Source organism: Magnolia sinica, chromosome 13 (genome assembly GCF_029962835.1).
Source record: "Magnolia sinica isolate HGM2019 chromosome 13, MsV1, whole genome shotgun sequence".
Classification (NCBI taxonomy): domain Eukaryota; kingdom Viridiplantae; phylum Streptophyta; class Magnoliopsida; order Magnoliales; family Magnoliaceae; genus Magnolia; species Magnolia sinica.
Genome location: NC_080585.1, coordinates 72,979,407 through 73,005,609, shown reverse-complemented (window position 1 = coordinate 73,005,609; position 26,203 = coordinate 72,979,407). Strand labels below are relative to the sequence as shown.

General features: G+C 37.2%; 1 protein-coding gene across 1 annotated transcript; it reads right to left on the bottom strand.

Moving 5' to 3' along the window:
• Positions 1 to 5,260: 5,260 nt before the first annotated feature.
• LOC131224318 (pentatricopeptide repeat-containing protein At2g40720-like) lies at positions 5,261 to 6,721 on the bottom strand. Its single transcript, XM_058219839.1, has 2 exons — positions 6,392 to 6,721; positions 5,261 to 5,797 (listed from the first exon to the last, which is right to left on the bottom strand). The coding sequence occupies exons 1-2, from the start codon at positions 6,719 to 6,721 to the stop codon at positions 5,261 to 5,263; spliced, it is 867 nt and encodes a 288-aa protein (XP_058075822.1).
• Between the last annotated feature and the right edge of the window lie 19,482 nt (positions 6,722 to 26,203).

The following is a 26,203-nucleotide window of genomic DNA, read 5'->3' as shown; positions in this document are numbered from 1 at the left end:
AGTCTACATCAAGACTTCAAGGCTCATTCTTCATGGTCTCTTGTTTCAATGTCCATACTTCATGATTGAGGTTTGTTTGACCATAGGATGACCTTAGAAGTAGGTCATTTCGGATACATAAGCCGAATGTTATTTTACATGTGATTGGTCTGTTCTTCGACCGGTCCTAGGTCTGCTTTGACTAGTCCTAGACTTGCTTCGACCGATCTAAGAAATTCCTGGATCGATCGTAAGTTTGTTACAAATTAGGATAAAATCATTAGCCTTCGACTAGTCACGGAATGCATTCGACCGGTCGTAGGAGCAGTGTTTACGCATCTTCGACGATCGTAGAATCTCGACTCGAAGTCCAAGCGTAGAGTTTTCGAGTCCTACGACCAGTCGAAGGAAACCTACGACCAGTCGTAGGTGACCTACGACCAATCGTAGGAAAGCTACGACCAGTCGTAGAACGGTCTGCGCTTATCCCGCCTAATTTTTCAAATATCTGTTAGAGCTTCGACTAGTCGTAGAGCACTCTAGACCAGTCGAAGACCTGATCTTCTCACTTATAAATAGTGCACGAATCTCAGAAGAAATCATCGATTTAATTATAGTATTCAAGCCAATCTTCGTCGAACTTCTGAGAGATAATTTTGTGCTCCATTTAAGCTAAGTGTGCTTATTTAATATCTTCTTTCCTTAGCTTTATTTTAATTGATTTTGTTTCTTATATTCCAATCTGATTTGATAAAGAGGAATTGTTATTCCCTTTCTTTGGAATCAAAATCAATTAAGGCAAGCCCTATTTGGTTTAATTTAAAATCTATTAGAATTAGAACCATTGTAATCGAGTACTGGACATTGAACTTGGACATTCAATCATCTACTCGACTTAGTTCTAGGCTGCTACAATGAAGAAGATATTCGGTATTTTACATATTGTAAATTCCTTTCTATTATTTTGGTTTCTTTCAAGATTTACCGAAAAATCTTGTTATTTTGGTTATCCGAGGAAAGCCAGGAAAACTCGAAGTGGGGTTTTTTTAATTGTGTAAGCCCACATATAAAGACACAATTGTAAGGGTTTTGGGTGAACCTGGGAAAACCTATTTTTAGTGAACGCTAATATCCCTGTGTGAGGATATTAGGAGTGGAGTAGCTTTTTGTGTGGTTGTTGGATAACAGTTGGTGAACACACAGGCGAACCACTATAAACCCTTGTATTGTGGTTGATTGTTTTACTCTTCTAATTTTTATTCTTTTTGTGGGATGTATGTATGGTGGTGAATGTTGTAATTATTTCAAGCTTTGTGAGAATGTTGTAATAGCTTAGAATTTACTTTCTGCTATTCCTTTATAAGCTTGTTTTTCAATTTCATTTGAAAGTTGTTCCAGCAAGGTTGCCCTGCCATTTTTATGGTGTATGGCTGTCCCTAGAACAATACATCTTTAATTACAAGTTATTTCAATTCAGTTCATATTTGTTTTTGTATTCCTCTTCGATTTGAGACTTGATACAAAGACCTTTCTAGAAATAAGGTTGTCCTACCATAAACTCTGTTTTTGGTGTAAGGTTGTCCTTAGAATAACGTTTGTATCAACCTCTCAAGATCTGAATCTTGAGGTTGTTTTTCTTTCCTGCATTATTATTTAATTTGGCTATCATTTTCTTTATTATTCCGCTGTTATAAGTTTTTATTTGGCATTGTCCTATTCACCCCCCCTCTAGGACATATAGCTTGGCCTTTTCAATCTGTGATTCGGGATTATAAGCAAGGGCCCTCGATTACAAAGAGGGAAGGTCTTAAGCACCCTCTGCCCGTATAGGTGTACGGTCTCTACTTCGTGTGGTAAAATATTTTTAAGGGATAGAATGACAAGATTAGATGGGACTAGGCGGACTCAGATTTCTTATATGGTAGGGTCCGAAAATCCAATATACCACTGAGCATACGTTTGGGAATGTCTAGAGGAATCTTAAATAGATGATGATGATGATGATGTCGATGATGATGATGATGATGATGATGGAATATGGACTAGATTACCATGAATTTCTGATGTGACAGGATCCAGAGTTCTGGCAAGTCACAAAGCATATGTTCAATGGCGATTTATAGGAGTAAAGGGGTTGAGAAGGGAAGTAATGATGTGATTTGATAGAATATGAATGCTAGTGATCTTCGGCTTGCACTTGAAAAAACTTGGATGTTTTGGTACGCTATGACTAAGTTTAGCTCGAGTGGGTGTGAGAAGCTAAGGGATGGGTGAAGAGGCTAAAATGATGGGAACTTGAAGGTTCAAGCACTCTTCACTCTCTCTCTCTCTCTCTCTCTCTCTCTCTCTCTCTCTCTCTCTCTCTCTCTCTCTCTCTCTCTCCTCCCCCCTACTCTCTTTCTCTTGGTGTGGATTTTGTTGGTGGTCGGATGATTTAGTTGATCTTATTGATTGATTGTGGTTGGTGGAATGAAGAGAAGTGAAGGCTATTTATAGCCTTTTGGGATGGCCTTTTGGTAATTCTAAGGGTTTTGGAGGGTGAATGATGATGTGGCAACTTTAGATTGGTTGAACAGAGGGTAATGCCACAAGGCGCTACCTTATTGGTCTTTGGGCTTGATAGGATGGTAAATAGGGTGAATTCTAGGGGTAATTTTATAGAAGAGTTGACTTTGGGAGGGAGAAATAGTTGTTGCTCAAAGGGGCACATCTGTCGAGGCAAGGCAGTAGTCGGATTACCACCGGCGATAATCTGATTACTGCCCAACCATCGTTGACTCCGAACTTTAGCTTATGGGCTTTATTTTAGGCTTTATGTGTGGGTTTTGAGCTTTTTGGGCTTTTGGGCTTTTTGGGCTTTGAATTTTTTATATTTAAAGATGTTTTGTTTAGGGCTTGGAATTGGTTCAGGAATGGTTCGAAAATGGGTATTAAGGTGACCTAGGTTTAGTTTGGCTGAGGTTTGGGGTAGGGTGTGGTGTTCAGGTTCAGTTCCTAAGGATCATCCATGCCTTATTAAGTTGCTAGCCTAGTGGGGTGTTTACAGCTATAACATGGAGGAATTCTACTTAATTGATTTTCTTTTTATGCAAATATTCATGTTCTCATTTTCATACAGAGATCTTGATCAAAGCTATAAATTGTTAAGATCTAACTGATATATGTTATTAACTAATAAGCCAACGGAAATGATATATATATATGTATGTATAACACACACACACACACACACACACACACACACACACACCACATGACAACATAAACTTTTCATTATGAAAAGAGAACGTATATCCATTAGCGTCAAGATGCGATATGGAAACTAGACTGCACCATAGTGAAGATACATAAAAAGTTTTGTCCAGGTCCAAATAATGTCTTGACTTTAACCTCAACCTATAGACTTTTATGACCTTAACCTCCGCCTAAGTGTCATTGGCCATGAGAACATAACATTCTCCATCTATTGGCCGACAACTCCTAATGAACCCATATATAGACTTGGAAACATGAGTCATGGCACATGAATCTTCCAACATGAATTTTAAGGTACATTAACTAAATTTTATTCAAAGTAGATAAGATTTTTTTTATATTAGATTCATTAGAAGTTTCTTTTTCAATTTTGTGACCCTAAAGGCTTTTCTATAAGTGGATTACATTATGATTTAATTGAAACCATGAGCTAACTAATTTTAGAAGATAACATGCATATCTGTATACAAGAAGGATTCTAAAAATCATACAATAAAACATCCCATGTTAAAACTTAATTTAATCGACAGAACGGAATGAGTTATTCGACGCAACATACATGATTTTGGCGTAAGCGAAGCTACTTCAGCCAATCAACACCACTACACCAGGTTGCCCCACGCCAAATTTGCAACATTCCATCAGATCGATCGATGATCAAAATTCCATTTTATTTCCATTTTTACTATTTAGAGTAAGTTTTAGTTCGATCATAACTTTTGATCCGTTGAGTTTTAGCAGTTAGTGCCCAACATGAAAAAAGGCTCAGAAAAATTAGGAGAATAACATAGTTAAGCCAAATTAGACACTTAATTATTTTTGACCGAAAACCATGATGTCTAGTAGAAATCATGACCATAAATAGTAAGTTTACTATTTGTAGGAAGTCACTTTTTTAGGGAGTTTGAGTTGCAGTCTGATTTTGAAACTTCTTCCTACGTTTGATATCACTATTTAAAGAATTGTAAATTCATTTTTATCATTAATCAATTTAATTTTGAATTTATTAAAATTAATTTCTATTTATAAGAAAGTATTTTTATTTTCTATTTTTTCTCGTGGATTCAATAAATCTCCGACTCTCTGTGAGGAGTCTAGAGAAACTCCATGGATTCAAAGTAATTAGCCCTTGAGGTAGACGGTGATGAACCTATATTAGACACAATGGGCAGGTTGAGATTTGATGACCGTCCATCTGAGATTCCAGAGATGAGTGGACTACACCCCCAAATCTGTGGGGGACGAACAGTATCTGTTGATGGTTGGAATGCAAGTAAATGGTTAAATGGAAGAAGAAAAAAGAAAAGTAGAAGAAACAGAGGGAAAAAAATATTCATGACTAAGGGGCCCAAGAATGGTTAAGAGCTTTCAATCCGTGTTTTCTTTAGCAGTCCATTTATTGTCGGGAGGCTATTTTAAATATCCTGATCACCAAAACAGTGGGCCCACTTGTACAGAGTTGTGTCATATGAATTCCAGGATTTCTGAGTTTGTTCACCATAGAGGATTCAGTGTAACTACAAGTTCATCAATGGATTTTCAGAACTCATTAATGAATTTTTCCACCAAAATGGAAAAAGTTAGCAAAGCCTTAGCCATGAGCTGAGTAATATACAAGGAACGCTGGGCAATTTGTGCAAAGAGAGATTGAAGACGCTATTACCTCTGTATTGCACATCAAAGAAACAGTGACGCCCACCATGAAGCCCTAGACCAAAAACTAAAAATAAAAATCAATCAATCTGGCCCAATTATCAAATGGGACATGTAGATCACAAATGGTCCATCCGTCATCTATGCCCAAACTTTTCGTTAGACCGTAGGTCATTTTTTATCCAACTGTTGAGTTTACTCATTCATGCGTGACCCAGCCAATGAGTAAACCATCCTGATTACCATGCAAGGGCATATGTTCAAGGAGGACCCCACCCAGAATGGCCTCAAATCAAAACCTCCTTTCCTAGTTTTGGGATCTCAAATAAACATTTCCATAATAACCATCTTTTATGATTCTCCTAGGAACTCTTCAATGTAGCATGGATTTCTTCCATCCACGGAGAGGATGAATCCCCGGAAGTGTGAATATATGAGCTCCATCTTTCACCTCAGCCCAATTGCATCCAAGACTCTTCTTTGCTTTCCTAGTTTTTGGACTTAAAATGGAGATAATTTCATGACAACCATCATCCATGATTCTCTTAAGACTCTTCGATGTAGCATGGATTTCTACCGTCCATGGAGAGGAGGAATCCCTAGAAGAGAATACATCAACCCTATCTTTCACCTCAATCCAACTACATCCAGGACTCTTCTTCAATCTTCTTTCTTTCATCAATGCCCTCAAATCAGCTGCCTTTTCCCACAATCCGGCCTCTCCATATAAATTTAGTAGCTGCACATAGTTTCCTCTTCTTTCTGGATCTAGTTTGAGAAGACAAATGGCCGCTAACTCTCCCAGCTCTAACTGACGATGAGCTCTACATGAACTCAAGAAACACAACCAAACACTCGTCAAGTTTGCCCGGCATGCTCTCAATGAAATTATATGCTTCATCCAAGCACCCTGCACGGCCATAAAGGTCAACCATGTTTGCATAATGCTCCATTCGAGGAACAATTTTGTGGTCCCTACTCATGGACTGGAAGAGCCTATGTCCCACTTCCACCAACCCTGAGTGACTGCAAGATGAGATCAAGGCAAGGAAAGTGATGTCATCAGGTGATACCTCCAATTTTTGCATTTCATTGAATAATTCTATCGCGTGGGAGCAATGCCCATGAGATCCATACCCAGAAATCATTGAATTCCATGTTACTATGTTTTTGTGTGGCATAATGTCGAACAAGCTGCATGCGTATTGTAAGCATCCACACTTGGTGTACATGTCAACAAGTGCATTGTCAACATGAAGGTCTGATTAAATCTCATGCCTTATGTGGAAGCCATGTATGGTCTTTCCCATTAGCAATGTTGCTAATGAAGAGACCACAACGAGAACACTAGTTACAGAAATCGAGTCCGGAATCAAACCGTGATGTGAAATTTCTAAAAAAAAAGATTGACCGCCAGGTTCGGATAGCTATTCCATGTATAGAAAGAGATAATTGAATTCCAAGCCACAAGATTCTTACACGTTATGCTGGAAAACACAATTACAGCCAACTCTGGTAACCCAAATTTCGCATGCATATCTAACAAAGCATAATTGATATACACATCCAATCCATTTCCACTCTTAATAACGTGCCCGTGGATCTGAAACCCCAACTTTGCACTCTCTAGACCCGTGTAGGCATTGATTATACTCACCATAATGGTGGAATCTGGCTCCAATCGTTCAACCTCCATTGCTTTGAACAAATCCAAAGCCTCCTTAAATTTCCTATTTTGGCAAGCGCCCATGGAACCCCAAGCTATGACATCTCTTCCCTGAATTGTATCAAAAACTGACTTAGCTGCATCGAGGTTTCCACATCTAGCATACATCGTCAACACCGAACTCTACATAGTCATGTTACCCTGCACTGGTCTTTTTATCAATTCCCCATGAATTCTACTCCCCGGACTGAATAACCCATTCATGCTACAAGCTGATAACACATTTGAAATTGTGAAAGAATCAGATCGTAATCCACTTAATCTCATCTGAAAATAAATATCCAAAGCTTCATCAATATTACCAGTGCCGACGTAAGCTGAGATCATCGCGTTCCATAACTCAATTTCTCTAAGTTCAGCTTTATCAAACACCTTATATGCATCTTCAATTAACCCACACTTTGCATACATAGTCAAGATGGAAGTGCAGACAAAAGTATGATACTCAAAACCTGCCTTGATTATATCACCATGAACACCGTTACCAAAAATCACAGCTTCTCCGTGAGAGCAAGCTGTTAAAATGCTTGAAAATGTCACAAACCCGAGTTCATAGCGCTCATTCTTCATTAACACAAATAGCTCCAAACTCTTCTCCAACCACCCATTCAGACAGAACCCCCCAATCACTGCATTCCAAGTAAAAGCATTCTTGACGATCAATCTATCAAACACTAGGAATGCATCGAACGGGTGCTCGCATTTCTCATACATGTCAATTAGCAAAGTCCCCAGAAAAGGATCACGATCAAGAACGTTTCTAATTACATAAGCATGGATCTTCTTTCCATGCTCGATACCCGAACAACGACTTCTACAAGTTCTAAGAACGATACTGAGCGAGTACTCGTCAGGTCTGATACTCAACAACTGCATCTGACGGAACAAAAATATGCCCTCATCTTCACAACCATACCAAAAGCACCCATCAATCATCAAATTTCAAACGGTTACGTCTCTTTCAGAAGTTTTATCAAACACATGGAAGGCCTCGCTCAACGAGCCACATTCACATACATTTTGATCAGCGTGCTGGCGATGTAAGGATCAGATTGAAGACCCATCTCAACGATCGCCATGTGGATCTTCCTTCCATAGGTGAGATCGAGAAGGCCTGCACAGGCTTTGAGAAGGGAAGGGAAGATGAATCTGTCAGGTTTGAGGGAGGAATGAATGAGGGTGGAGTGTAACTGTAGAGCCTCTCGATAACAGCCTTGCTGGACGGAAGACCTGATTTTGGAATTGAAGGATGATAAATAAGAAGATGAGAATTTCCAAAAAATGTAAAGATTGGAATGCATGTGATTATGAAAATTTGACAAGAATCTTGATTGGGGGATGAAAATTCAACCAAGCCAGTCATTAAAAAGTCTCGAGGGGAGGAGGGGGATTCGAAAAGTCATTATAGTCCATAAAAGATGAGCCCATAAAAGCTATTTATTTGTAGTAATGGCATCTTAGAATAAATTTTGACCCAAACATGATCACAACCAATGACAGGTTGGGTAGATCCACCGTGGTGGGCTTCATGGTTACTATGGATGAATATATCTAGGACACAGTAGTAATTATGCTAAGATGGCCTAATAGCACAACATATTACTTGTATCCGTGTGAATAAGCAAATACAAATGACCGGTCTACTAACCTCATTTGATAGGTCTATTTATAAGTTTAAACAATTATTGCCACATCAATAAACTGGAAAAGTGGCTACACATATCTTTCCATGCAACTGTTCAAGAATTCTATAAATAGGAGAAAGATGGAAGAGTTCAGGGCCCTCGCCGACCCAACACATATCAAATCAAATCCATAACATAATGATGCCTATTAAGTTTATCTTTTAACTTATCTTAGCATAAGATAACTTGTCTACGCTATTGCATTGGACTAGTCTTAGACTAGGAGTAATGAAATCTCATCAGTCTACATTGCTACGCCAAACCGACTTAGAGTGTAATTCCCTTCCATCTACATCAAGCATTGGATCACAAGGAAGACCTTTTACTTTTCGATTTCATTAGTGTATTTCCCTTTATTTTTGCCTCATTTGTTGGACTAAGGAAGACTTAAATTTAGGACCTTGCCCTCCATGCTACAAACACTAGATTGTAAAGGAATTATCTTCTGTAAGTTCGCATTTACTTCATCAATATAATTGAGTTCTGTTTACTCACGTGTTGTACATATCATATCATTTTTACTATCATGGTGAGAAAAATTTATTTTGTTCAAAAGGAAAAAAGAACACATTAAAAGGATGAACCATCCTAATGAAGGACGGTCTAAACTACAGTGCATGTGTGAGCACAAAAATTATCCAGCGAAATAAACTAAGCAAATCAATTGAAATATTCACATTCCAAATCATATTAATGATAATAATAAAGGGAACGCGCAATGATTGTAGATCATCATCACAATCCTGCGGTACCATATTCAAATAATGCATGGATTGGATCCGGCAAGGGGTGAGACCTCCTGATCTTACATGATTTCAATTCAACAATCAATGCAACTTCTCTAGTCCAGGAATTCAAAGGATTTCTGGAATAGGGACGGCTGGAAAATCTGAGTGAGGGTTGGGATCAATTCTTAGATTTTCAGGGTCAATAGCAATTAAAAAAAATATTAGGCATAAAAAGAGAAGAAGAAGATTTGAGGGATAGAAATAGAATTTAGAAGAAGAGAAGAGATTAAGGGAAGAGAAGAACTTACCAAAGAGGGAAAAGGGAAAGAGGCACCAAGCTTTCATTTAAAAAAAAAAAAAAAAAAACTTTATTAGGTTTAGGGTAAAAAGCACCCTATTTATAAAATTCGGATTTAAAAGAAAATGACAAAACTACCCCTATAATAAAAGAAAAAAAAGTGCAAAACAAAGCTTTCTATATATATATATATATATATATATATATATATATATATATATATATATATATATATATATATATATATATATATATAATCCCTCATAATAGATTAGTCTTCTAACTCATCCCACACGTGTGTCCTCTTAATGTGGGGCCTTCAATTAATCCAAGGACACATGTAAGGTCTTCAAAATCATCCTTAGTTGTGCTATTAATCAGGTCTTCAAAATCATCGTTGTGCCATTAACTAGGTCTTTAAAATCTTCCTTGGTTGTGCCATGAACCATCATCAATCCATAAAGATGTATTCATCAGCTACCATCATCTTTGATAAACTTTGAAGGGTCTGATGCCCTCATTAACTCTCCTCAAGTGAGAAGAACTCGGCTTCAACGAGTTAAAACTTTTGTGCGTCTCGGAAGGTCCGGATCAATCCACTACAGTTCTACTTCTGTAAGCCACATGGAATCGGATGGTGGCTTGTTCTTCCATTTGACATGGTACCTTTGGAAGCCCCCATCTCGTGTGGAAACAATCTCCTCATCCATTATCCCTTCAATCTCTTCCTTATGGTCAATTGATAGTGGAAGGGGTGGAGTAGGTTGAGAAGTAAAGTCAGAAAGTGGCCAAGGGTGGAAAGAAGAAATAATGAAAGGGTTAGGACAGTGGACTAGATCTTCCACATTGATCATTGGATTTATTCTCATTTTCAAGTGGAAGGTCTACCTTGTATACTAGACCCGATTTTAGGCAATACTTTGAATGGTCTAGTGCTGCGAGCTTATAATTTCTTAGTAGAACCTGGAAGAAACCGCTCTGGTCTAATCCTAACCATTATATAATCATCTTCATTAAATTCTATCTACCTACGATGTTGGTCAGCTGAACATTTATAATTATCATTACTCGCATTTATTCGCTATCTAACATGTGCATGTAAGTCATGAATGTGTCGTGCAAATGCATCGGTTGACTCAGAAGATCTTTGGGTAACTGACATGGGTAACAAGTATATAGGCATCCGAGGTTTGTACCCACTAACAATTTCAAATGGACTCAACCCTATAGATTTATTGACTGAATTGTTGTAGGCGAACTCGGCTATAAGTAGAATCAAATCCTAAGATTTCACATGTTCACCCACTAAGCATTGTAAGAGGTTTCCAAGGCTGCAATTAATCACCTTAGTTTGGCCATCAGTTTGGGGGTGGTATGCAGTAGAAATTTGCAAACGTGTTCCTATCATGTTCCATAGCGTCTTCCAAAAATAGCTGGTAAATTTGACATCACAGTCAAACACTATGGTCTTAGGTAAACCATGGAGACAGACCACACCATCGAAAAATACCTTAACAATATTAGACGCATCTGAAGTTTTAGAACATGGGATAAAATGAGCCATCTTAGAGAAGCAGTCCACAATAACAAAAATGGAATCATTCTTTTTAATCATCTTGAGAATCCCAAGCATAAAATCCATGCTAATGTATTGCCATGGAGCATGTGGCATAGGTAGTGGCGTATATAATCCAAAAATTTTCTTTTGTTGCTTTGCCATCTGACACATTCTACACTGCCCTAAAATTTTGACGACATCTCGCTTGAGACTTGGCCAGTAAAAATGATCCTCTACAAGGAAAATAGTCTTATCACAGCCAAAGTGGCCAGCTATCCCTCCTGAATGAAGCTCCTAGATGAGGAATTCATGGAGGGACGTATGAAGAATACATAAATGATTTCCTTTAAAAAAGAATCCATCTCTCAACATGAAATCTCTCGCACTTTGCTAATCACTCGAGAGTGACGTATAGGTACTCCAAAAATCTGGACATGTGAGGTACTCATCTCTTAGTTGCTTAAAATGACAACTGTAATACTTAAAGAATTGAGCAACGCCACTTTATGGCTAAGGGCATCGGCTAGTTTATTCTCTACTCTGGCCTTGTGTTTTAAGACAAACGAATACTCTTGAAGGAATGCAACTCACTTAGCATGCCTTGGGTTAAGTTTCTTCTAGGAGTGAAGATAACGTAAGGCCTCATGATAAGAGAATAAGACAAATTCCTACGGTAGGAGGTAGTGGCGCCAATGTCTCAAAGACTGCACTACCGCATAGAATTCATTATCATAGGTACAGCCTCATTCAATTCCTCACTGAAAAAGGCAACATGATGACCCTCTTTACTTAGGACTCCACCTATACTAACACCAGATGCATCACACGCAACTTCAAAGACTTTAGAAAAGTCGAAAAGGCACATGATGGGAGCTTCGACCATCTTACCCTTAATTTCTTTGAAAGCCTTAACTGTGGCTTTCAACCACACAAATTCTCCCTTCTTCATACACTCTATAATGAGAGCCATAATCGTGTTAAAACTCCTAATAAACTGATGATAGAATGTGGCTTAGCCATGGAAGCTTCACACTTTATGGATGTTCCTCGGTTCAGGCCAATCAACTATGACCTTGACTTTCTCTGGGTCTGCACGCATCCCTTCTATTGACACTATAAATTCTAAGAACACAACCTGACTGGACATGAACGAACATTTTTAAGGTTAGCATATAATTTCTCCACCCTAAGGACACTACATACCAACTTCAAATGTTTAAGGTGTGATTCTTTAGTGTTGTTATAGATCAGGTTATCGTCGAAGTACACTACTAAGAATTTCCCCATGAACGGTCTCAAGACCTAGGTCATCACTTGCATGAAAGTGTTGGGTGTGTTAGTTAAGTCAAAAGGCATGACCAACCACTCATATAGCCGATCATTCATCTTAAAGGTTCCATTCATCAATGGGGTATATATGGATTTGGTGACACCCACTCTTGAGATCTATTTCAAATAAAATGGTGGATTTAGCCATCATGTCTAACATGTCATCAAGCCTATGTATGAAAAATCTATACTTGATAGATTTTATTGATAGATGTACTGTCCACACACATGCGCCAAGTGTCATCTTTCTTAAGTGTCAGTAAAGCGGGTATGACACATGTGCTCATGCTTTTCCAAATGAAACCCTTCATCTTATAGTGAACAAGGTTTGGTAAAGTCGACCCAGGGACAAGATCAATGGCATGCTGGATGTCCCTCATGGGTGGTAACTCATCTAGAAAATCCTTAAGGAATACATCTCTGTACTCCTCTAAGACCAGGGCTACCTCGTGGGGTAACTCTATTAGTACTTCTGGTGTAGCCTCTTTAGCCACTAAGGTATACATCGTCGAATCCTCCTTAGTCTCTCTTTCAAACTCTTTAGCTGTGATGATGTGGAGAGACTTGGGTTTGTATTTCCTCACTTCTTTAGGCTCATTAGCCTTATCACCTTTCTTCTGTACAATATTTTGTGGTGGTATATGATTATTTTTTATCTTCTTGCCATTGTGCATGAAGGTACACGCATTAGAATGGTCACAGATCGTGATGTCATTATCGAATAGCCACGGTCTGCCTAGGATTATATGACCTACATCCATGGGCAACACATCACACCATAGGGACTCCTTATAAGACCCGAACTCGATGGTTACAAGACATTGATGAGTGACAGGAAGCGAAGTCTTATCTACTCATGAAACTTTATACGGGTCAGGATAAGAGGTGGCCTCTAACTTTAGACAGCCTAAGTGTTGAGTGTCAAATATTGCATATTTTTTCCTATTTATATCTTGGTTTTATGAACATGATACTATTGAGACTCAAATATTATATATTTTCTCCCATTTATATCTTGGTTTTATAAACATGATAATGCTTAATGGTAAATTATATTCATGTTTGTGTTACAAGGTGAGTTTAAGAGCATAAATTGAAAAGAATGTTAAAAGTATGAATTTGATGCTCAAGAATCACCAAGGCAAAAAATAGACCTTTAGAGACTAAGATTGAAGATTTTAAGACCCCAAGAGTCAAGAAAACCCAGTGAAAAAGGAATGAAGTGCAAAAATTAGTGCAGAAATTTACAGAATTTGAGCTTAAATGACATCAAAGCCAGTCTTCGATGACATCGAAGGAATCTTAGATGACATCGAAGAATTAAAGAAAAATCAAGTTTGGTTGCTAAACAAATTGGATAAAGTCTTCGATGACATCGAAACTAGTTTGATGACATCGAAGCCAGTCTTAGATGATATTGAACTAGTTTCGATGTCATCGAAGGGTTTATGCGGAGTGAGATAATTTGAGGCAATTTCTAGATTTTTCAAACTAGTTTGAAAGAGGGATTACCCACTTATAAATAGGGTTTCACAAGGCATTCTTAAGCATCATTCAGAGCATTCAAGGGCAAGATCTAGGGTTTTTAGATCTTTATAAGTTCCTTTTAGATCTTTATTAATTTTTGCTTTCTTGTTGCTTTTCCATTCTGCAATTTTGTTATGTTTTTTTAGTTCCCTCTAGCCCAAGCTAGAAAGGAAGCACATTGGTTTAATGATTTTATAAATTATGATGATTGATTGTTTTGAATGATGAGGTGAATGGTATATGTATGTTATCAATTATCTAGGTCTAGGTTTTTTATCCTCATGTGAGATCCATATTAGTGGATAGGCTTAACCTGGATCAATTACATTTTTTAGATGGGAGATGTTCTCAACCTGTTACATTTCTTTGATTTATTATCTCATGGATATTGAATGCTTAAAATCACTGGTGCTTGAGAATATAAATTAATGGTGCTAATCCATGATTCTCTAATCTTTTTTATCATTTATTAAAATATTTAAACTATTTTATTTTCAATTAGGCTGACTATGGTGCTTAGTACTAGTTATATTATCAAAGTCATCATCATTTATTGATCATTAACCTATGTGTGGAACTTTGAAGGTTGAGTGTTGTTTTAATTTTATTAAATTTCATACCTTTAAAACCTTCACAATTATTTCATTTGTTTAGTTTTCATTACTGAGTTAGTTTTGCATTTGATTTTCTCATTCTCATAAATCATCTCCCTATAGGATCAACCCTATATTCATAGGATATTACTTATGAACCTCTACACTTGGAGGCAAGCAATCAAGTTTTTGGCGTCGTTACCAGGGAGAGACAAAGATAAATTAGATCTGTGCAAGGTAGTTAAGGTAAGTTCTTTTCTACAACATCAAAATTTCTATAGATTTTCTATTTTACTTTGAAAGTAAATTCAGTTGTGTCTTTCAAGCACTAACTATGACATAAGGTTGCTCCTGCTTGGGATTTCATCACCCAAGTGCTAGGGTTGTCCTACAGTTTCTGTTTGATTACAAAGATCATCTATTGAATCTATTTTCCTTATTAGCATAGTTTAATTTTTTTCATTAGTTTTACTTTCTTTTAATTTATTTTACTTTGTGGTTTGAACCTTTATGGTCGGATTTGCCGCCTGGGTTGTTGGATAAGTTTTTGTTTTTACTCTAAGTATCATACTTGCTATTTGAATTTGTGATTTTTGTTGTGTGGTATGGATGGTTTATGTCCCACTAGAGTAGAGATCAAAACAATCGACTCTGCTCTGAAGGTGGACTAGTCCCAGGCCTTGATCATTCATTTAAGAAAGGCAGTCAACACCACTTGGATTCCATGGCAGACCCATTTGATAATGCAAATCCAAATCTCCTAGATCCAACTCTAATATAAAACAGAGAAAATCAAAGCAATCCTCCTCTTGAGGATAAGAATGAAGTTCAAAGGAATGTGTTAAACCAACCGTGGACTTTACGTGAACATCTACACCCTTAGAGATCAACTTTACCATCTTGCATAGTGTTCCCTGCTCACATAGGGAACATTGATTTTAAATCATGTATGATTCAATTGATTCCTAAATTTCATGACTTGGATTCTGAAAGCCCATACTTGCACCTCAATGACTTTGAGGAAGTGATTGCAACATTATAAGTAAATAATGGCAATATGGATGCACTCAAACTTAGGTTATTCTCATTTTCTCTAAAGGATCGGGCCAAAGCATGGCTCAACTCTTTAAGAACTCATACCATCACTACATGGCAAGCTTTAAGCAAAGAGTTTTTGAAAAAATTCTTTCTCGAGCACAAAATAAATGCACTGAAACAAGAAATCATGTCATTCTCCTGAAAGGGGAATGAACTATTTTTCCAAGCTTAGGAGTGCTTCAAAGACCTTCTACTCACTTACCGACATCATGGTTATGAACCATGGCACTTGATTGATGCATTCCAAAAGGGGCTCACCATGGATACCCGTCAGTTCATAAAGATGATGTGTGGTGAAACCTTTCTTGAAAAAAATCATAATGAGGCTTGAGATTTTCCAGACATGTTAGTAGAGAATACTTAGACATGGGATATCTCTGCTAAACCGGACCAAACTAGACCCATTCCTAGAGAGAAAGTGAGGATGTCCGTCCTAAGAGAGGAAGATGACCTTAATGTAAAATTCGCTGTATTGGCTAGAAAGGTCGAAGCCATGAAAATTGGGAAGGTTAATATGATTAAAGAAAACACCTCCTTAGGTAATTTTGGTAGCATTTGTGGTGGTGCCGACCATAACAAAAAAGATTGTCCAACAATCCCAGTTGTACAAGATATCATGCATGAGCATGGGCAAGCAAATGCTATAAATAACTACCAAAGGCTAGCTGTGCAACCAATGGGAAACACGTACAAACCAAATTGGCATAACCATCCTAATTTTAGTTGGAGGAGTGGACCATAACTTAATGTGCACAATGCCCCTCAAGGGCCTCTACAAAATAACTTCTTTAGGGCATCTAATGATGCACCATATATGCCCCCACCAAAGCGATCATCTGTGGAAGATACATTGACTGCATTCATGAACTTTGAAGCTCAAATGAATCGGTCTCTAATCCAATCAAATCAGGAATTAAAAATGGTCATGGCTAGGATTAAGACTCAACTAAATGCTAGGGAAAAAGGCATAATTCTTTTCCAACCTGTGCCAAACCCTAGAAATACATATTTCATTGGAGACTTAAATCCAAGTGAGCTACATCACGAACAAGTTAAGGTCATTATTACCTTGAGAAGTGGAAAGAGGTCGATAACAAGATAATACAACCGGTAGAAATACCGGAGGATGAGCCACTGTCTTAAGAGAATGATGAACCGGCTATGGTTCAAGAGCCGCAACAACAAAAGGATAAAAATACTAAGTCACATGAGTCTCCAATTTCGTTCCCATCTAAACTTTGGAACCCGACTGTCCCCGTGATATATCAAGAGGTGTTGGACGTACTCCAAAAAGTTACTGTCAATATTCTTCTTCTTGATGCCATTAAACAAATTCCATTATATGCTAAATATCTCAAGGACTTATTCATTGTAAAGAAGAAATTAAATGTGCACAAGAAAGCTTTCCTCACTGAAAAAGTGAGCACTATCATTCAGAAAAAGGTCGTGCCCAAATATAAAGACCCGGGAAGTCCCGCTATTTCTTTTATTATTAGGAATTTCCAAATTGAGCATGCTTTGCTAGATTTGGGTGTAAGTTTCAACTTAGTACCTTATTTAGTTTACTAACAAATGGGGTTAGGTAAGTTTAAACCAACCACGATTACACTCCAACTCGTTGACCACTCCATTAAGGTACTAAGGAGAATTTCAGAGGGCGTGTTAAACCAAGTAGAGCAATTCTACTCCCCCATGGATTTTATTATACTAGAGACTGAACCATGTGTAAATGCTAGCACTCAAGTTTCCATTATTTTAGGCCACCCATTCCTAACAACTTCAAATGCAATCATCAATTGTAGGAATGGAATGATGAAGTTGTCTTTTGGTAATATGACCTTAGAGCTTAATATTTTGAATCTATGTAAGCAACTCATAAACAATAATGAGATCCATGAGCTGAATTTTATGGACTGCTTAATAGAGGAAGATGAACGGGAACCTAACATATCTAAGGAATTGATTAAAGTCTTTGGATACTTAAAAATTTTTGATTTAGAAAACATGCTTACTGAAATTTGTGATGATAATGAGATCACTACCACCTAGGACATTAGTATGCACTGAAATCCTATCTATCGAGGACTTGCGACCTCTGCCATCACCAACCAATGCTTAAAAGCTTGATCTAAAATCACTACTAAATGAGCTTAAGTATATATACTTGGATAAAAATGAAACTTATCCTATGGTGATCTCTTCATTTTTAGACAAGGATCAAGAGATTAAATTGTTGAATGTTCTAAGAGACCACAAAGGAACCTTGGGCTATACCATTTCTGACATTAAGGGTATATGCCCTTCCATATGCACCTATCGGATCCACCTCGATGAGGACATCAAACCAATTAGACAACCTCAAAGGCGTCTCAATCTAAATATGATAAAAGTTGTAAAAAATGAGGTGATCAAATTGTTGGATGTGAGAATCATCTACCCAATATCCGATAGTGTTTGGGTGAGTCCAACCCAAGTAGTTTCGAAGAAATCCGAAGTAACTATCGTGTAAAATTCTAATAATGAACTCATACCAATACGTGTCACCACTAGTTTGCGTGTTTGTATTGACTATAGAAAATTGAATACAGTCATAAAAAAGGACCATTTCCTTTTACTGTTCATTGATCAAGTTTTAAAGAGGGTAGTAGGTCACTCCTTCTATAATTTCCTTGATGGATATTCCAGATATAACCAAATAGATATAGCCCCACAAGACTAAGAGAAAACCATGTTCACTTGTCCATTTGGCACGTTTACTTTCAAACGGATGCCTTTTGGATTATGCAACACCCCAGCAACTTTCCAATGGTGTATATTAAGTATTTTTTCAAATATGGTTGGGAAGTTTCTTGAGGTTTTCATGGATGATATCTCTGTATTTGGGAGTAGTTATGAAGAACACCCCAATAATTTATCTCTTGTCTTATCTAGGTGTGAAGAGAAGCACCTTGTCTTACATCGGGAGAAGTGTCAATTCATGGTTCAAAAGGAAATTGTTTTGGGCCATGTTATCTCCAAAAATGGAATCGAGGTGGATCACTCAAAACTCGACATTATTGCTAATTTACTTATTCCTCGAATAGTTAGAGATATTAGATCAGTTCTAAGGCATGCCAGTTTTTATAGAAGATTCATAAAGGACTTTAGTGCCATTACTAGACCCTTGACAAATCTTCTCCAAAAGGATATCTCATTTAAGTGGACAGATGCATGTGCAAATGCCTCTAATAAAATTAAATCATCCCTTACCACTGCAGCTATCATGCGTTCACTAGATTGAACACTTCCTTTTGAACTAATGTGCGATACAAGTGATTATACCATAGGGGCTGTTTTGGGCCAAAGGAAAGATAAATGGCCCCATGTTATTCACTATGCGAGTAAAACTCTAAACTTGATCCAAGTGAACTACTCAATAACTAAAAAGGAGTTACTTGCAGTAGTTTTTTGTTTTGGATAAGTTTAGGTCCTACTTGCTGGAATCTAAAGTCGTCATTTTGATGGACCACTCAGCTTAAAAATATTTGTTATCTAAGAAGGATACAAAGTCAAGACTTTTGAGATGGATCCTCCTATTCCAGGAATTTAACTTAGAGATAAAAGATAAGAAATGAATAGAGAACATTGTGGTCGATCACCTTTCTATATTGGTGTTAGATGATTTTACTAAGGAGATGCATATCCAGGACACTTTCCCTGATAAACAATTATTTGCAATCTCCAAATTACCTTGGTGTGTGTATATAGTGAACTATCTTGTGACGGAAAAAATGTCATATCATTGGAAGTCACAAGATAGGAAGCATTTTAAAACCAAGGTTAGGAACTTCTTCTTAGATGACCTATACTTATATAAATATGGGATTGATCAAATTTTTAGATGTTGTGTCCCAGAGGATGAAGTTCAGAGTGTTATTTCCTTTGGCTACATGGAAGTATGTGGTGGCCATTTTTCTGCTAAGAAAACCACTGTAAAAAATCTTGTATTGTGTGTTTTAGTGGCCCACCATGTTTAAGGACACCCATGCTTTTTGTGTTGTGTGTAACAGATGTCAAAGATTGGGAAGAGTGTCTTGTTGCAACATGATGCCTTTATCCCCTATTTTATCATTGGAGAATTTCGATTGTTGGGGTATTGATTTTATAGACTCATTTTCATCTTCTTTTGAATTTCTTTATATATTGGTTGGTGTGGACTATGTTTCTAAGTGGATTGAGGCAGTTCCAAGTAGGACCAATGATAATAAAGTGATTATATGATTCCTCAAGGATAATATTTTTTCTAGATTTGGAACTCCAAAGGTCATCATTAGTGATGGAAGGTCTCACTTTTGCAATAGGACATTTAAGGCTTTGATGAAGAAATATGGCATTAAGCATAAAGTGAGCACCTCATACCACCCATAAACGAGTGAGCAAGCTGAGATTTCTAGTCGGAAAATCAAACACATTTTGCAAAAAAAAACTATAAGGCCAGATAGGAATGATTGGTCTCTCAGACTATCTGACACTTTATGGGCTTATAGGACTGCTTATAAGACCCTGATTGGAATGTCTCCATACAAATTAGTGTATGGGAAGGCTTGTCATTTGCCTGTGGAATTGGAACATAGAGCATACTAGGCAATAAAGAAGTTAAACTTTGATATGGACCAAGCAAGTAGACAAAGGAAATTAGAGTTGAATGAATTAGAGGAACTGAGGAGAGACTCCTTTGAAAATTCTAAAATCTACAAAGAGAGGACCAAAACTTTTCATGACAAAAACATCCCGAGGAAAAATTTTGAACCTCAGTTCTTTCCGGGAAAGTTAAGATCAAGATGGATAGGCTCCTTCATTGTGAATAATGTTATACTCATGGAGCTATTGAAATTGAGAACCCACGCAATGGCAATATGTACAAGGTTAATAGTCAAAGATTGAAGCCTTATATGGAAAACTTTCATTTGGGAGAAGAGTCCATCCCACTTCATGAGCCAGAATATTTGGATTGATGCTCCTAGTTTGACGGAGCATTTATGTAAGATTTAAATAATATTGAATTTTTTTAGTGTCACCTTACAGGTGAGTTCTTCATGGTAGGTATTATCCATTATTTCTTTGATTTTAATTGTTATCATATTTTCTCAATTATATGTATCATTACAGTGGGGACATTGTAGATTTTAGGTTGGGGGATGTGGATAGTCATCTATGTGAGTTTATATTTTAGGACTAGTAGAGTCAACTTTTTTTAAATGAGAATTTTTTTTCAAAATTTTCTAATTTTTTATACAAGAATGTGAACATGATATTATGCAAATTCCAAAGGCAAAGTTAATACTTATTCTAGGTCAATAGTAGTCAGAATTCTGATAACTGAAAATTATAGACTTGAGTTCGATTATCTAATTACTAGTTTAGAGTGAGTTGTAATTTGATGTACTGAATTCATAATACACCCTAGCTAACAAAGTGATGAATATGATATGTAAACTAGAATACCAAATTTTAATTCAAATAAGGTTGAATGAACTAGTACCATTGACGTATGCTTTAAACAGAGAATAGAAAAAAAAGTAATGGAAAAAGAAAATTTTATGAATGTAATGACCATAACAATCGTGTCAGTCATCCGGAGTAAGGATACCTAAGTATCCATTACTGTTCCCGTTACAATTATGATACCTTAAGTTATAAAGCAAACCCGATGGGAATATTCATCTAAGAGTAGTCTATAATAATGAGGATATGATCATAAAAGAAGAAAGGGCATGAAGGAAATGAGATAACTAGAAATTTCATATTCTTGGGATGATTGAAAGGAGTGAGGATAGAGAACATGTATATTTCTCAAAGTTAGACTAGTGTCATTAAGCATCTAAGTATATTGGATCATAACTATTTTAAATTTTGATTAAATCTCTGAACTTAATGATGTAATGGATTAGAAAATTGAGATCCTAACTAACTTCAAACTTAGGATAAGTGTTACTTTGTATTGGAATTCATATGATGAATGGAGGCATAATTGTATAGATTTCTAAGTTTTGAACTATTTTTCATGTTTTCAATGTTTGTGAGTAACATTTCTGGAAACCCTCACGAGACTATAACTCGTCCACTAGGGGAAACCTAGGGGTTTAAAGGCTTGTTGCATATGCTAAATGCAATCGAGATTACCTGCGAAAGTGGTGTAGTTAGAATTTTTGTTTTCATTTTAATTTTGTTTTTGAAATTAGTTTTTATTCTTATTTCTATTTTTATTTTATTTTTCTTCACTTAATTTACTCAGGAATAGCAAAATACTAGTTGGGGGGTAAGTTGAGACTCAAATATTGCATATTTTCCCTCATTTATATCTTGGTTTTATGAACATGATAATGCTCAATGGTATATTTCATACATGTTTGTGTTGCAAGGTGAGTTTAAGAGCTTCAATTAAAAAGAATGTTAAAAGCATGGATTTGATGCTCAAGAATCACCAAGGCAAATAATGGACCTTTAGAGACCAAGATTAAAGATTTCAAGACCCCAAGAGTCAAGAAAACCAAGTGGAAAAGGAAGGAAGTGCAGAACTTTGCCGGATCTAAGCTTAGATGACATCAAACTAGGTTCGATGACATCGAAGCCAGTCTTCAATGACATCGAAGGAATCTTAGATGACATCAAAGGCGCCTTAGATGACATCAAAGAATTACAGAAAAATTAAGTTTGTTGCTAGACAAATGCGATAAAGTCTTCGATGACATCGAAACCAGTTCGATGACATCGAAGCTAGTCTTAAATGACATCGAACTAGGCACGATGTCATTGAAGCCAGTCTTAGATGACATCGAACTAGGCTCGATGTCATCGAAGGGTTTACGCAGAGTGAGATAATTCGAGGCGGTTTTCGGATTTTTCAAACTAATTTGAAAGAGGGAGTTCCCCATTTATAAATAAGGCTTCCCAGGGCATTTCTAAGCATCATTTAGAGCATTCAAGGGTAAGATTTAATGTTTTTTATAGGATTTTTAGATCTTTACAAGATCCTTTTAGATCTTTATTAAATTTTTCTTTCTTGTTACTTTTCCACTCTACAATTTAGTTTTTTTTTTTTAATTCCCTCTAGCCCAAGTTAGAAGGAAAGTACATTGGTTTAATAATTTTATAAATTATGATGATTAATTGTTTTTAATGATGAAATGAATCGTATATGCATGTTATCAATTATCTAGGTTTAGGTTTTTTATCCTCATGTATCCATTTGTTTCCATCATGTGAGATCCATATTGGTGGATAGGCTTATCCTGGATCAATTAGATTTCTTAGATGGGAGATGTTCTCAACCTGCTATATTTCTTTGATTCATTATCTCATGGATATTGAATGCTTAAAATCACTGGCGCTTGAGAATATAAATTAATGGTGCTAATCCATGATTCTCTAATCTTTTATATCATTTATTAAAATATTTAAACATTTTATTTTCTGATTAGGCCGACCATAGTGCTCGGATCCTAGTTGTGTTATCAAAATTATCATCGTTTATTGATTATTAACCTATGTGTGGAACTTTGAAGCTTGGGTGTTTTTTTAATTCTGTTAAATTTCATACCTTCAAAACCTTCACAATCATTTCATTTATTTAGTTTCCATTACTTAGTTTTGCATTTGATTTTTCTCATTCTCATAAATCATCTCCCTGTGGGATCGACCCTGTATTCACACAATATTACTTACAAACCTCTGTACTTAGAGGCAAGCAATCAGATACTACTTAATGTTTTATTTTATACATGTTTGTGTTGCAAGGTGAATATGAGAGATTGGATTAAAAAGAATGTTAAAAGCATCGATTTAATGCTCAAGAATCACCAAGACAAATATTGGATCTTAGAAAACAAAAAATGAAGAATTCGCATGCCAAAGATCTAAGAAAACCAAATGAGGAAGGAAGATAATCGATGAATTGAAGTGTAGAAAAGGAATCCTAAAAATTCACATGCTTCGACTAGCCCTGGCTCTGGCTTAACTAGTCAAAGAAACTTCGACTCGAACTCCAGCAACATTATCTTTTAAATTCGTACGATCCTCGACCAGTTGAAGACTTCCCTTAACTAGTCAAAGGTGACACTCGACCAGTCGAGGGTGTCTCTCGACTACTCGAAGGTTACGTAAATTTTATGCGAACTACGTGTAACACCCCAAACTTTCCAATACCGAGTATTCAAAGTTCTCAAGTGTTACCATAAGACTTAACCTAATATGTACATGGGTACGATACCAATCTAACTATTCTAACCATACATCTATTCCCTAACACAAATCCAACCATTGGGAATGACCTCCATTCAATAGATCAAGCCATCTGACTGTTGATTTTAAGACAAAACCCTCCATCATGTGATTAAACATGTGTACCTTTACTTAAATGAATTGGCGAATAATTCATTATCTATAATGATTTCGATGTAAGTTCTTTTGTAAGAGTTGTTTGAAAATGCACATATAACCATGTAGAGCCGTTAGATTTCACAAAACTCTTAAATCAACAATAATTACAAAAATGCCACTAACCTAGACCCATGAATTCTAGATCACATGGTTCCCACTATCTGTTTAATGTGAAATTTTATACCAGGCCTATGTATCATAAATTAACCATACATGTCGAATTTCATCCCTTAGATCATTTTAAAAGTGACCCAATTGAAAGATCAGCCCCTTAACCGTTGATTTTGGGTGTCCACCGTGTGAAGAAACCTCGTGGGTAGTCGTAGTTAGATATTTCGCTTCATATGAATGACTTGGATTGCTCATCATATAGAGTAAGTGTGAAATATAAATACCCCACTTTGGTAAGTTTTTTCGTAGGCGCAAAGTTATCCTTTATCAACTATTTAAGAATCTAGATCTTCAGATCTAGCCACTTCTTGTCGTCCATTGAAACTCAAACTTGGACAGCACCTTAGCCTCACATGGTTATGATATCGTACAAAATTTAAACCTCAATCTATGATCCTACACCGTTGAACGCGGAAGCAAACTCCTTCATTTTGACGTAAAAGGTGAAATTTTAGATCTAAGCCTTTTCCACTATTGATCAACTACCAGACCTTGTCCAATTGTTTACCTATCTTGACTACATATTTCTCCCAAAGTTGGACCCCAATCATTGAACGTAGACCATTAATTAAGATCAAGTCCATTTAAACATCCACTAAGAGAATTTCCAAGATAAGCTTGTGTAAAGCTCGGATCAGCTCCATATTTGGACCCATAGGCCAACACAATGTACCAAAGCCGATGAAGGGCGTGAATTTTCCAAAAATCCATCACAAGTGAGCCCCACTCAATACTACAATCAGTCACGTCTCTCGAAGCCGGCAACACTTTCCGCAATAGTGTGTGTTCGAAGAGAGTTTACATTAAAAACAGAACTACCTCTGTCTCTTCCTCCCAAACCAAGGATGCAGATTGTGTCGTGCCCCCGATCGGACAGTAATCCGTCTAGGAAGGGCTCTGTGGGGCCCACCATGATGTAAGTGTTTTATCCACACAGTTCACCGCTTTTCTCATATCATTTTAAAGTATTATCTTAAAAATGAGGTAGGTCCACAGATGGACCACAACAAAAGAAGTTGCATTGATAATGACACCCACCGTTGAAACCTTTCTAAGCGCCAACGTGATGTTTTTCTACTATCCAACCTATTCATAACTTCATGTAGACGGGGATGAAGTGAAAACAAAAATATCAGCTTGATCCGAAACTTCTCAAGCTCCCAAGAAGTTTTTAATGGTGGACGTTCAATCTAAACTTTGTGGCCAACTTAAGCCTTGGACCTGCCTCATTTTTTTGGTTCATATCTTAAAATGATCCGAGAAAATCTTTGAACGACATGGATAAAACACTTACATACGGTGGTCCCCACGGAGTCTTGCCCTGATGGATTAGGGTAGGACGCAATCCGCATCCCAAAGCAAATATGTTCCGTCGAAATTCCGTTTGTATGACTCCTACACCATCACTCACGTTTCCTACAACTTGTGGCCCACCTAAGACTCAAATCAGATCCACCTGATATATTTAAGACAAGCCATATTGAACACTCACCAAATGAACGTACGGAACGGATTTCCCATGACATACCTGTAGGCCCCATGGATATAACGCACGTACACAAGGTGCATGTGCACCACAGTGCACCGTAGCAACAAACTCGATCAAACACGATCTAACGACTCTGACCTGCGAAATCCTGAGAACTGAGGACTCCGCGTCCAGCGTTAACAGAACACGTCCGTTGGAGGATGCTGATGGGCCACCATCACGATGACCCACGAAAATCGGAACCGTTCATCTTGACCCTGGGTCATATCCGACCCTACCCCTACCTTTCCACACACTGCCCAATTGTGTAACCAAACGGAACCCGTTCGCAAAAACACCTCCGTGAATAACGTCGAGAAACCGAAACAACTCCAAACTCTTAAGATGTAGGAAATTCAAGGAAGGTCGTCTGAATTTGATCAGGGCCATCCAAGCTTAGGTTGAGTGAATTCTGACTCCCACCAGGAATTTCAGAAAGACCGGAAGAATGATAACGCGCTGTAAACACCAAGATTATCGACGCACTTGTAACGAATTGTGAAAAATCACCCCAACTCAATCTTAAGCAAACCACCGTAAAGGACCTAGGATCTCTAATTTGTGGGACCCCAAGTTCCCAGTGGGCCATCTGAACACTCCAGCAGTGAGGCTTGGATGAAGCAGCCCATCAAAACCAATCGGCCATTAGAGATCGGA